General features: G+C 36.4%; 1 protein-coding gene across 1 annotated transcript in view; it reads right to left on the reverse strand.

Moving 5' to 3' along the window:
• Positions 1-14483, reverse strand: part of TIPARP (TCDD inducible poly(ADP-ribose) polymerase) — a 38541-nt gene that overhangs the window by 8786 nt on the left and 15272 nt on the right. The window contains 2 exon segments of the mRNA XM_017847766.1: positions 2330-2490; positions 4456-4624. Coding sequence (XP_017703255.1) covers positions 2330-2490; positions 4456-4624 — 330 coding nt within the window.

Raw genomic sequence — 14483 nt, forward strand, 5'->3', positions numbered from 1 at the left:
AAAAAAAAAAAAAAAAAAAAAAAAAGAAAATCTCGTTTAGTTTAGCCACCGTCATCAATGATATCAGCTAGATTTCTGGATAACTTCCTACAGCTTCTACATCAACACTCCCTGCTTCACCTTGTACTTTTATATTACAGAGATGGGCTCTTAAACCTCATGAACCAACCTCTGCTAGGTTTAAACTTTTCTTCTGCAGCTTCCTCACCTCTCTCGGCCTTGAAAGAACTGAAAAAAGTTAAGGCCTTACTCTGGATTAGGCTTTGGCTTAAGGGAATGTTGTGGCTGGTTTGATCTTTTGTCCAGACCACTAAAACTTTATATTAGCAAGAAGGCTGTTTTACTTTCTTGTAATTTGTGTGCTTACTAGAGTAGCACTTTTCATTTCCTTCAAGAACTTTTCCTTTGTATTCACAACTTGGCTAATGTTAAGGCATAAGAGGCCTAGCTTTTGGTTTATCTCAGCTTTCGACATGCCTTCTCCACTAAGCTTAATCATTTCTGGCTTTTGACTTAAAGTTAGAGATGTATAACTCTTCCTATCACTTGAACATTTGGCTGTCTTATGTAGGTGCTGTTCTAGGCACCCCAAAACAACTGTAACGTAAAGGTCACTGGTCAGATCACCATAACAGATACAATAGTAATGAAAAGTTGAAATAGCCCAAGAATATCCGAAATGTGATTCAGAGGCACAAAATGAGCACATGCTGTGAAAAAATAGCACTAACATACTTGCTTGACCTAGGGCTGCCACAGACCTTCAATTTGTAAAAAACGCAATGATCTGTGAAGTACAATAAAGCGAAGCACCATAAAACAAGATATGCCTGTATAATGAAGGTATATTTGTGGCATTAATTGTATTGCTGCTTATCTTTATAGTTCATACTTTTACAAAACAAGCCTAAGTTTAAAAAAAAAATAAATAAAAAAGGAGGGCATATTCCATAATTACTTATCTTGAGATCAAAACAGATGCATTTTCACCATTCACTAAAACTTTCCAACAATGCAGAACCTGCATTCTTAACCTCACACAGAAGTTGTATCTTGCTTGATTGGCTCAGCATGCCAAGCTGCTGGTCTCACTAATGAGTTCTACTATCTCACCAGGAGGACGATATATTCTTAACTACTGGACACTGACACTATCTCCAGCTGTGCTAGTAAAATCACAGAAATGGCATTTTTACTAGTTCTAATGTTTTAAGAAACCCTACAAGGTAAAATTTTTCAAACTGCCACTTAGAAGAACACACCTAACCCAATTCAATATATATTTCTAAAATAAGTCTTACTACAAATTTCTTTTGGATACTGATCATTTCAGGGATTTTTATTTGTATTTTGTTTTTACTGTTTCCCTTGCAATCACAGGATTAGAATCACTAAGATTCTGTCATAACAACTTAGAGAAAACAGTTTGAGCTAGAATAAAACAGTAGGAATATAAAATGGTATCTTTACCTCAAAGATCAGCACAAAAAACAACCATTATGCTAGACCTCTGAAGTTCATAAAACCAAGTAAACCTATATCATTTTCAAAATCAGTCTCTAAAAATAGTATATCTGACTAGGGTACATAATGATTTCCCTAGAGATACTAATTTTCAAAGGTGGGCATGCAAATGGTAATGTGCCCCACCTTTTGGTATGTATAAAGATGTGCCACTGGGTTGTCTGAAGATGAAAGGAAGAAATGACGCTTGGAAAAATGGAAGAAAAGCTCACCTACAATTCAGAAGGGTAGGTTCAGTCCTAACCTTATATTAAGAAAGCAGTATTCTCAGTATGACAAGTAATTTTAGTGAGTATCACAAGAAGAAGTGGCTTACCTAGCAAATGAGAGTGTACATTATTTGAAAAGATGAATTTTTCCCATTCAAATTCACTCAAGTAAAAGGAAATCAAGAAATCACCTTGTAGGGTTCTCCTCACTTAACCTGGAAGTTTGGCTAAGTTGTCCTGTAACACAGAAGGGTCTCATCTTGAAAGTAGTTTCACGGAAGGAAAAAATCTTCCGTGAAGGAGGTGAATGCAAGTTCTGTGCCTCATTCCAGACACAATGATATTTAGTTGTGGAAAAATGTTAACTCTAAAAAATCCAGTAAGATACTCATTCTTTTAGTGTAACTGGGTTTATTGTAGCTTATTTGCACTCCATTTATTGAGGAATTAAAATCCAAAGAATAATTTGAAATTTCACATTCTAGGGGTACTAACCAAGGTAGACTCTTAATTTAAGATATTTTTTCTCTCTAGCATTCAGGAGTGCATTTACATAAAATGAAAGTAAAGATTGAGACTTTATACTCAACACTTACTGTAAATATGGAAGCAGTATAAAACAGGAGCGGAAGAGGGGTCTCCTTTTTATTTCTCTCCTGAAGAATGAATTGTGGAGGATGTAGTGGTTATTCCACATCATAAATCGAACCTCTTTCAGACCCCGAGAGTTTGCTTCTTCAATCAATCGAATGACAGACTATGGAGGAGAAAACAGAAGATAACAACAAAAAAAGGAAAGTTAATAAATAATCATGGTTAAAAATGAAAATTTAACCAAAGACAAAAGTTAACCTCACAGGAATTTCAATAAAGTACAGTGAGTCTAATTAACTCCCTTTATATGCTAAGATTTTTTTTTTCCTTCCAAGTATGTAGGGCCCAGGGAACTATTTTATTCTATTTTGAGCCTTAATAATATTATAGAGAGTTTTCGTTTATATTTCTTAAGGGAGTTTTCAAAACAGGAACTAAAGATAGTGATGTTGGCCAGTCCCAGTGGCACACGCCTGTGAGAGGCCTGTGAGCCACTCCCAACACTTTGGGAGGCAGAGGAAGGAGGACTGTTTGAGGTCAGGAGTTCAAGACCAGACTGGGCAACATGGCAAGATCCTGTCTCCACAAAAAATAAAAAAATAAAAATTAGTTGAGTATGGTGGCATGCACCTGTAGTCCCAGCTATTTGGGAGGCTGAGGCAGGAGCACTGTTTGAGCTCAGGAGTTTGAGATTATAGTGAGCTATGATTGTGCCACTGTACTCCAACTGGGCAACAGAGCAAGAGCCTATCTCTAAAAATAAATAAATAAATAAATAAATAAATAAATACATAAATAAATAAAATTTGAAAAGGTGGTGGTATATAAAGTTCAAGTTCTAAACCCAAAAAACTTCTCAGAGGAAAAACACAGGAACAGTCTGAGTATTCTGAGAGTACATTTTAAACAGCCTTGTATTCTATTTGGAAGGTAGATAACTAGTGATTACCAAGTATTCTGAGAGTACTTTTTTTTTTTGAGATGGAGTCTCGCTCTGTTGCCCAGGCTGGAGCGCAGTGACGCGATCTCGGCTCACTGCAATCCCTGCCTCCCAGGTTCATGCCATTCTCCTGCCTCAGCCTCCCAAGTAGCTGGGACTACAGCCACCAGCCACCATGCCCAGCTAATTTTTTGTATTTTTAGTGGAGATGGGGTTTCACTATGTTAGCCAGGATGGTCTCGATTTCCTGACCTCGTGATCCACCCGCCTCGGCCTCCCAAAGTGCTGGGATTACAGGTGTGAGCCACCACACCCGGCCGTATTCTGAGAGTACATTTTAAACAGCCTTGTATTCTCTCTGGAAGGCAGATACTAGTGATTACTTAAGCTTACTTAGTTTAATATTGTGTTTTACAATAATTAACATACTAGGTTTTCTTCTTTTGCTATTGTCTTTAAAAATAAAAGTAAGGTAGGTAAGTTGTTCTCCCCTGTTGTAATGCTGGAAATGAACTTAAATTGAGAAAGTCAGATCTTTGGAATGTGAAATTAATCTCTAAAGTCCATCTGAGGATGTTTAAACGACTCACAATTGTCATTCAGAAGCAAAGTAAACCATCATCATTTTAAAACCTTGCTTTGAGACTGAAGGGCTATTATCACGGTCTCAGACTAAGGATGCAAGTGTACATAGGAGAAAATTGTAAATAACTGATTTATCTGACCACAGCTCAATAAACATTTCCAAGTACTTCTTCCAGAGACACGAGCGATTGTTTCCATTGGGCTTCTAAAATCCTATGTGTAACACTTGATCCAATCTCCATAAGCCCAGGAGCCAGATATAATCAAAAGTTATACCAATTCTCATTTCGTGAAAATTACTCCATAGGTAGCAACAGGTCAAAGTATTTCATCTCTATAATGTAAGATTCTGTGGAAAGCATTTTATTAATCTGATAATAGTGGTATGCTATCTTTGGATTTCAAATTAATGGAAAGAAATAAATTTTAAGAAAAAGAGAAAAGTTTTCTTGTATCAATGAGACTCAATTTTATATTCATAAGCTGTTTGATTATATGCATAGTTCTGCCTAGTTATTGTTGTAAAGAAAGAATAAAAGAATAGAGGAAGAAAAAATAAATAAATTTGAAAAATGTACTTGTTAACAAAGAACGTGTAAATACCTCAGGATACTCTCTCCATCCAAAGTGGTCCCTACAGAAGAATTTCCAGACTGTGTGGTAAATAGAGTTGACATTGCTAGAGGGTGGTGTGGACAGCCTTCGTAGTTGGTCAAATTCAGTTGTTTCATACACGTTCATGGCATTCAAATCTGCCCAAAATTCTTGTCCTCTAAAAAACAAACAAACAAACAAACAAAAAAAACCCAAAACCTGTTAATACATTTGTAAAACAAAATACCCAAAAATCTCATTGGACATTAAAAATATATAGCATAGCCTGTTGGTAGAATTTTCTAAACTTGCTTTACCTGGAGTAAAAGCATATTTATTGCTGGTTGTTTCCATAACATCCATTTCCTACATGCCCTTTCTAATCAAGACCAAAATTTCTAGGCCATGGAATTATAGTAAGATTGATTTAACCCCACAGCACTACTGGCCTAACCCAATCAAAATAAGCCCACCCTCCACTCTACGGTGGGCTGGCCTCAGCCAATCAGGGAGTCAGTTTTACTATGAAGCTATGTAGAAACTAAATATAGACAAAAGAAAATTTCTCTTGAAGCTTGACCTTTTTTTCAGAGGCCATCCGTTTACTTGAGCCAATATAGGAATACACAGTATTGCCTGATCAAAGACAACAAAAGAAGGGAAAAATAAAATGAATCCAGATAAAGCCAGTACTAATCCACCCAACATCAATATTATCTTTTATCCCGTGGGCTGAAAAATGTTGGCAAAACATGAAGAAAAAAATAGTTTGGATTATTATGAGGTTTAGCTTTGAGAATATTTTGGTCATCTTATTATCTGGTCTACTGCTGCTGAATCATTACTTTACAAATGTCTCCATACTGCTGGAGGGGAAGTCCCACTATATGAATCAGACTCATTTAATAATTTATAAAAGGTAGACCAATAACAACATTTGTGTTTCCTCTTTTATGGAACTTCATTAGAGTTGGAAACATTTGAACCATTATTTCAAATAACTGGCATAATGGTCATTGTACTCTTCTTTCTTTTCTCTTTTTTGTGTATGTTTGAAAGTTACTATAAGAAAATATAAAAAATTAAATATATGGTAACAGCATAGATATTGTAGCATAGTCTACCACAGATTTCTAAATGGATGTCTACAACACAAGAAATACTCTAGATCTAGTGGCATTCAGAAAGACTGGTACATGTGAAGTCTAGTTGCTGAGACAGATTTTCCCAATAATTAACTTATTTCCTTGCTGTAAATTAGGATTTTGAAAAGGATATTAAATTTGATCTACGGTTGCACCATTGCACTCCAGCCTGGGCAAAAAGAGTGAAACTCTGTCTAAAAAAAAATTTGATCTATGGGTTTTGTTAGCTAGCACATTTTCCAAAATCTGCTCTTGGAATACTCGTTTCAAAAACTAGTAACAGGTATTCTGTGCACAAAAGATTCTGCAGTCAAATATCTGAAAAACTGATTATGCAAATAACTTGCCATTCTCCATCCCAATGTTCACAATTTATGAATCAGGTTCTACACTGAAAAAAACACTCAATCATATAACCAATGATGCCAAAAAGTATGGAACTTATAAAAAGCAGTATACTCCTTTAAAATTCCTAAAGATCTTGCCAATAAACCCCAAACTTCTTGCTTAGTAAGAGTACTAACTAGTTGGATGTGGTCTCAAAAACAACATATAGTTTTAATTAAGCATGAAATAAGACAATATAATGTAGTTTAAAATAATATTTGGCCACTGTTTTAAAATGATTTATGGTAAATAGGAATATTTAACTCAAACAGAAAATGTTTCTGGGAAATCCTAAAAGTGAAACAAACAGACAAAACAAAACAAAACAAAGTCCTGAAAACTGGAACTCCTATGCTTAAATTAAACGTCCTATCAAGTTGCCTTAAGCAATCTTCATTAACTTCAGGAGAATCTGATGTTATGATTGGGAAGTGAGATAAAAAACTTTCTCCCTGTTAAGACTGTTTCAAGTTTCTAAACATATTTTTCCTGCTTTAAGCTTATCGCCCAGCAACTGTTCCCAATTATGAGTCACAAATCCTCAGTATTTCCTTTAAGGAGTTCTTAGAACAGCAGTCATTATGTTAACATGCATTATAATATAAACAGCCAATGCTTTTTGCTGTTTAGTGTCAGATTTTATTCTGGACATCACTCCAGCAATTTCTGTTTAAGCCTGTATTACTGAGACTTCATAGATAATGATTTGCATGAGAAAGACATCTACAACTGCAGCTTTTGCTACATTCTCGTGCATGTCAGTCCTTTGGGCATTATGACGTTTCTACGACAAATCCTAATTTACTACAATCAACTGTTCTTTGGATTGATGTATCAAAGTACTGTTATAGCTCTATTTGATTTTCAATATGCTTTTTCTAAACTTGACAGAGACAAAATCACAAATTTGAAAAACATTAAATTATCTTATTGTGAGATTAATTTTACCACCTGCTCTCCCTTAAACAGGGAATGCTTTAAAAATCTAAAGCCAAGAGATTTTTTCCTCCATAATCTGCATCAGCATAAATATGTGCAATATGGATGCCAAATGTTCAACAGCCACCACATTCTTCCTTACCAAACTATTGTTTCCTATTATCAGAAAGCAGTTACGAGTCATCTATATGTGGTAATCGTGATGGTGGGATCTACTGGGCAATACACAAAGAATTAAACAGATATAGTCCCTGTCTTCCAGGAGTGTTAAGAGAGGAATAACTAACAAAATGTAGCCAAAGAAGCAGTACATCTGCCTGTCTAAATTCATCAGTGGCAAGTACATTCAGGAAATAAGAGACAAAGAATAAACATGCAGCAATATGGAAGAGGAGGTGGTTATTGGCATCCAGTAATGGATAAACGTCAGGAAAATTAAGAGGTTTTACTTTATCAATCCAAGATAACTTTCTGCAAGAAAAAGAATCTTAGGAGCAGTTTAAATACAGGAAATATCACTGGTAAGTAAAGAGCTGTGTGTAAGAACAAGGAAAAAGAGGTCTCCAAGCACTTTGCTTCTTGAAAGACAAGTGGAGACAGGATTGGTATAAGTAGCTGGAAAAGGAGACCTTCTAAACAGGGGTATCTGAGAGATGAGAAAATGGGAACCTGTAAATTCCTATACGGGGGTAAAACAAGCGATGTGAGAGACTTCAGGCAACGAACTGAGGATGCTTAAGTCCAGGGTGTCAGAGCCTTAAGATATAAGGTTAGGAATTTAAAGTATTGAGCAGATAAGTTAGAATCAAAGCAGTAATTACAGGATGTTGGAAACTGAGCAAGAGAGCCAGTGCTAGAGATTGAGGGTATCTTTGTAAAAGCAAGGTGCAATAATCCTTGTGGATGAAAACTCCGTCTGGCCTAAGGGCATCTCTGAGGGATGGCCAAAAAAGAGTATGAGTGATAGCCACTCTACAGGAGGATTTGTATCTTGCTATTTGTATCACATGGCTAAATCCATCAGTATTCTTTTATCTAAGATACAGCGCTATCATGGACCAGAAAAAAACAAAACCTTGTGAACAGACTGCTGATTTTTGCTATTAAGGAAAGAATGAAATTGAACCGCTGAAATATTAAAATTCTGTTTTTGCATGTCTCACCAACACACCACCACACATCCCGCTATAAAAATCCATATACAACACTAATTTAAAATGCTGAAAAGGACGCCCATTCTCATAATTTAGATGCTTTGTAACAATGGTTCTCCTCTTATTCAACAAATATCTACACATACCAATTAAGCCAACATTTTCCGACATACATTACCAATGCACAGAGCACCAACACCCACACTAAGTCAGAAAGCATGCCACACACATTTCTTTAATAAGTATACTAATATCTTAGTATTTAAGATCCTGAAGAGAAAGTAAAAAGGACCTATGACATGAATAATAAACAGAGTTGGAATGCAAACCAAAACTAAAAAAGAAAAAGATGCTAAATGAAATAGAAAATAGTAAGAACACAACTTCTTTCTCAGATAAATAGCTCTTGGGTTTATGCATTTGGGAGCTCAGTAAAGAGTGTAACCATTTTAGGCAGTTTCTCTATTTATAAAGTGTTTGTAACCAAGAAGAAAATGAGACCAAAAAAAAGCAAAGTAATTTAAAGTAGACACATTAATTTGGTACTGGGCTCTGCTTTGGTCACAAAAAAATGAAAAAGGCAAAATGACAAAGAGCACCAACTGAGTGGGGAAAGGAAACCCTGTGGCATAGTGGGAAATGTGGCACAAAGGTGGTCAGAAGCAGATGGCCTACCTCTGCTGGGAAAGGTGTCAAGAAAGGTGGTCAAGGCCGGGCGCGGTGGCTCAAGCCTGTAATACCCACACTTGTGGGAGGCTTTGAGACGGCGGGATCACGAGTCAGGAGATCCAAGACCATCCTGGCTAACACCGTGAAACCCGTCTCCACTAAAAATACAAAGAAACTAGCCGCGCGACCTGGTGGGCGCCTGTACGTCCCAGCTATCGGGATCGGCTGAGGCAGGAGAATGGCGGAACCCCGGGGACGGAGCCTTGCGTTGAGTGAGATCCGGACCACTGCACTCCAGCCTGGGACAGAGCGAGACTCCGTCTCAAAAAAAAAAAAAGGTGGTCAAGGGAGTTGTCCCAGAGTGGATAAAATGTGAGCAAGGTCCAGCTACCAGGCAAACAATGGGAGGCAGGACACCACATGCAGAGTGACTCCATGTGTAGAAGCTAACCAAACAAGGCACACAAGAATAGTGTGCAAGAGGCACACACAGTTCATGTGGGAGGTTAGAGTATATGTATCTATGAGAAATAAGGAATAAAACTGGACTGGATAAGTTGGCTTGGGCCAGATAATGAAGCGCTTTGTTTGCTGTGTTAAGAAGTTAGGTCTTGATTCTATGGGCAATAGGAAACATCAGTGAATTTTCAACAAAGTCCAGACTTGCCTTTACAAAGGTCACTCCAATTGTAGTGGTATAGAAGAATGATTTACTTATTTATTTTTGGCAGTGGATAGAGAATACCATTCATCTGCTAAATATTAGAATATTTATCAATATTATTCTATGAACAGTCATCTATAGTTATTAGAACTGCACATGAGACATATGATGAAAGAGGACTAAGGAGGCAATGTAGGAATGATTTGAAGTATTTAAGAGTTAGAATTTAACTGCATGAAGGATAATTACATGTGGGGCAGAAGAGAGTGAAAAGAGAGTAGGATGTGTCCCATGTTTCTGGTCTGGGTGGTTGGATAACGGTGCTATTAATGAGACAAATTACAAGACGTACAGCAGGTTTAAGTGGGAAGGTGATATAAATAAAACATAGAACTCAGACTTTGGCATAGGTTGATGCCAAATACAAAGTTTCCTGAACCCTACTCTGCAGTTTTAACCAGATCGGTAAGACTTCAGAACCGTGGCTTCCTGCCTGTAAGAGTTAACTGGTTTCTACAAGGATAAGCCTGTGACCTCAAACTAATTAACACATACCTTAATCAGCAAGACTCACCATATACAATTAGTAGTGCCCTTTTATTATTATGATGTGAAGTGAAAATACCTCCCAAAACGGAGTGTCATAATGATACAAGGATAAAGATTAAATGCAATGTGGAGAGTACTGAGGTTCTGCTACTGGCTTGAGACAGGCATGACAGATGGGATATATTTGCCGCTGCTAAAGAATTTCACAGGCGAACAAAATATAGCTGGCTTTTGATACCTGGCTTTGATATTTCCAGGACTCATTTAGCAATGCTGGAATATCTGGAAGCTTATATCCCTTCAAATATGTTACAAGGTGATGAGAATCAAAGCCATGGCATACACAATACCAACACATTTTGTGAAAACAGTGTAGTTATTAAACTTCAGAAAACTATGTATTTGTAATTTTCTTCTTTAGAAGCAAAACTGTCATTTATTCTGTCGCTAATTAAGATTTTTGCTATAAGTAAGTAGCAGAGGACTGTTGTGGGGGGCGGCAATAAAATTTATTCATAAATGCTTACATCCAAAGCAATATCTTTTAACACTCACCAGAGGTTAAATTTTTCTTTCACTTTTTTTTTTTTTTTTTTTTTGAGACAGGGTCTCCTTCTCTCACCTAGGCTGGAGTGCAATAGTGCCATCTAGGCTCACTGCCACCTTGAACTCCCTTGCTTAAACTACCCTCCCACCTCAGCATCCCCAGTAGCTGTGACTATAGGCACGCTCCACCACACTCGGCTAATTTTTGTATTTTTCTGTAGAGACAGGGTTTTGCCATGTTGCCCGGGCTGGTCTCAAGCAATCCTTCTGCCTCAGCCTTCCAAAATGTTAAGATTACAGGTGTGAGCCACTGCACCCAGCCGCAGAGTTTAAAATTCTATACTTAATTACCACACTATGACACTGTAAAACTATTAACATAAAACTCAGATCATGGATTTATCTAAATACCTCAAAAGATTTTTGGGTAGGTAAAAGTGTTCCCCACCTTAAGATACAATGTATTTCTCGGGATCAGTTCTTGAAGAAGTGATCATTAGGCAAAATTCTACGTTGCTGCTCCCTTGGTATCTCCTGAGACATCTTGGAAATTCCTGCTTCCAAGAAGGGAGCAAGTTAGTGGGAAGGATGCTGTCTGAAATCACATTTATCTGTGTGCCAAACCTCATGTCTGATTCATAAATTGTTAGACATCTGTAGTCTTAAAAGTCATTCTAGAAGTGAACCCAGTGAAATGAAAAAGAAAGGATAAGAGATAGAAGAAAGAGAGGCAGGTAAGTTTCCTAAATGAAAAAAGATAATCTGTTTTTAAACGTTTTAATTATACATTCTCCAAAAGCATGTGGAGAACTAAACAAACATAACACAGCTTATTCTCAAAACACACTGATGCTAAGACATGGTCATTTGCATACATCTAGATGTTTGCTAAACCCCTAATAAATAGTACCACACAATGAAGTCCACCGGCCCCAACGCAACCACTAAAAGCAAATTACAATATCTACTTAAGGAAAAGAACCTACTAAAATATTGTTATGCTGGCTTATTTTGTTGTTTGTTTTCTATTACAAAACTACAGATCAAAGCAAAGAACACAAAAAGACTTTCCAATAAAATGTGGATAAGTATAAAATCTTCCATAAATAAAAATTACACTTATAAGATCAGAAGATCTCATTGCCATCTATTTATGGTACTGTGGGATTAAATTTTGCACCATGAAGGTACCAGAAATGTCATACAGCCTTAACTTTTATTCAAGTTCAGTCACATGTCCTAAGATCACAGAAGGTACTATAAGTGAGACATACTTCGCAACCATGGCCTGATGAGAAAGTGAAACTTAATTTCTGTAAGAACAGCTGGGATAGAAGGCACAGGTTAGTTTCTTAAAATTGGTAGCATGCCTTATACTACCTTACATTATGCAATCACTGATTTTTATAAAGAGGAGTAGATATCCCCTCTGTTAAGAAAAATATTTTTAAAATTGAGGTTTCTATCTAATCTCAAAGTAAACAATAAAAAATGTCTCCCATGTATTCAAGGCACAAATAGTGGTTAATTCAATTTTTTAAATATAGAATTTGACATCCCTTAAAAAGGAATAAAATAAATGTGTTTATAATTTTTTTCTACATAAATATAATACTATATGTAAATGATAAAATTACTTAAAAATAAGTTGCTTTCAAATACCTCAATTCAGCACTCATTTACACATAAATACGAGTTATAGTTATCACAAAAATATTTTCTAATAATGCCTAGTAAGATATAAACTATTAGCTTAATTTATTTCTGCTTTGACTTTTAAATTACAAATGATTCCCATAAAAGGTTTTATTCAGAATTTTCTATTATTTAGCTTTGGCTTTTTCCCCAATTAGTCCAGATGAACTAACTGATCAATGAAAGAATCAGAAATATACTCATTGGTGACTTACTACGTATTTGATGCTAACAACCCAGAGATGAGTAAACAGCTTTCAGGAGACTAGAGATTTGAATGCATACAAGCAAACTATATATAGAGAATTCATCACTCTGATAGTTCTTTAAACAAATTGCTGGAGAAAAAGACTTCCTATAGAAAAGACAGAGAGTCTTTTTATTGTCTAGGTTTTATAAGCTATAACAAAACCTTTCAACATAGTCTTAAATTGGTAACTTTTTCTGAGGGAGTTGGATTCTACAAAGCCAAGTTTCTGTGATAGATTCAATTTTATCAGTTAAGAGAGTCGAAATTATTTCTGAGTAACAAATTTGTAAAACACTTTACATAATGCTTCTGATGTCCGCCAGCATTTGGATAATCCAAATGTCAGAAAGCAAGCAAGCAAAGGTCCTTCTGTTTCACATACTTTGCCCTGACTCTGTTGGGGATGTCTTTCTTTTATTAGGATGTAATTAAACCTTAGAAGGCAAACCCAGTGTTTATCCTGTGCTAATTTTTACTCTCTAAATGCCTGGAAATGAAAGAGCTAAGCCAGGTGACAGTCAGAAACCAAAGACCAACCACAGCAGGAAATTATTTAGAGTATTTTGTGCTGTTTGCCCTCTATACACCTTGATCAGCTGCAGGAAGTGTGAAGATCACAGGGTGCATGCAAGATTCTGAAAGCACATGCATTACAGCAAGCAAAGTTCACCCTTTGATCCCCACCCTTGCCATTCAAATGCTGGTGAAAAATTAGACAAAGATGATCATCCAAACTCTTTGGCTATATAAGTGGGACAATTTAAGAATTCTCCAAATTAGTTCAAAAAGAAAAAAAAAGCTAATGTAATAAAGAGAAATTATTGTAAGTGTAGCCTAAACATATTTTCTAATCATTACAAGAAGTACTATGTTTCAACATATTATTCACAAATCCTTCCTTATACTCAGAGGCAATAGCACCAAAACAGAGGACTTCTATTTGCATAAAGAATACAAATTTACTGAACTCTTCCTCAGACAACTTAGTCATGGGAGATTCTCAACACACTCCTTACACAACTTTTTGTGGTACACATACTCGAAAGTCACTGGTTTCTGTAGAAGGTGAAAAGGAATAGTTGCTCTAGCATTCTCACTCTTGTAAGAACTTATCCTTTCATTGTGATGACCATGCAAAGGTTCTTTACTTGTCAAGTGGGTGTTACCAGTAAGTAAACAGCACAGAGCAGAGAAAGATCCAGGAGACAGATACATTTTGTTGTGTGGAAACCCAAATAGGAATGCTTAGTTAACTCTCTTCTATGCTTGCCTTAGTAACAGTAACTAGCTAAGTCAGCAAGGAAAATTGGAAGTTTCACAAATGACAATTAGAAGTTTATTAATGTCATCAACTTCTAAAATTTGAGTTCCTAATCACAGAATTGATTATATTTAGCTCAAGTCTGCAATACTGTCCTCTTCACAGATTGAATATAAATCTTTACAAACAGAATTTATTGTACATAAAATCCTTAATTTTCAAAAACGTATTTCAGAACATATCACTTGTAATTTCAAATTCCCTATTAACAAGGAATTATCTATATTAAAAATCTGAAGCTTTCAGTTACTGTGTCAGGGATTGGGGTGGATTAGGTTTAATGTTTGAAGGAAGAAATTTTAAATTGGGGTGAGTCTGTATATGGTATAATTTTCAGTCCCTAGAAAGCACTGTCATAAACAATCTATAAATATAAAAATAAGCCCTATTTAGTTTTGTTAAAGAAATTCCTTCACATCAGCCGGGCGCGGTGGCTCACGCCTGTAATCCCAGCACTTTGGGAGGCCGAGGCAGGCAGATCATCTGAGGTCGGGAGTTCAAGACCAGCCTGACCAATATGGAGAAATCCCGTCTCTACTAAAAATACAAAATTAGCCAGACATGGACACACATGCCTGTAATCCCAGCTGCTCAGGATGGCTGAAGCAGGAGAATCGCTTGAACCCAGGAGGCAGAGGTTGCGGGAGCTGAGATGGTGCAACTGCACTCCAGCATGGGCAACAAGGGTGAAACTCTGTCTAAAAAAAAAAAAAAAAAA

This window comes from Rhinopithecus bieti, unplaced genomic scaffold (assembly GCF_001698545.2).
Source record: "Rhinopithecus bieti isolate Rb0 unplaced genomic scaffold, ASM169854v2 scaffold_30479, whole genome shotgun sequence".
NCBI classification, from domain to species: Eukaryota; Metazoa; Chordata; class Mammalia; order Primates; family Cercopithecidae; genus Rhinopithecus; species Rhinopithecus bieti.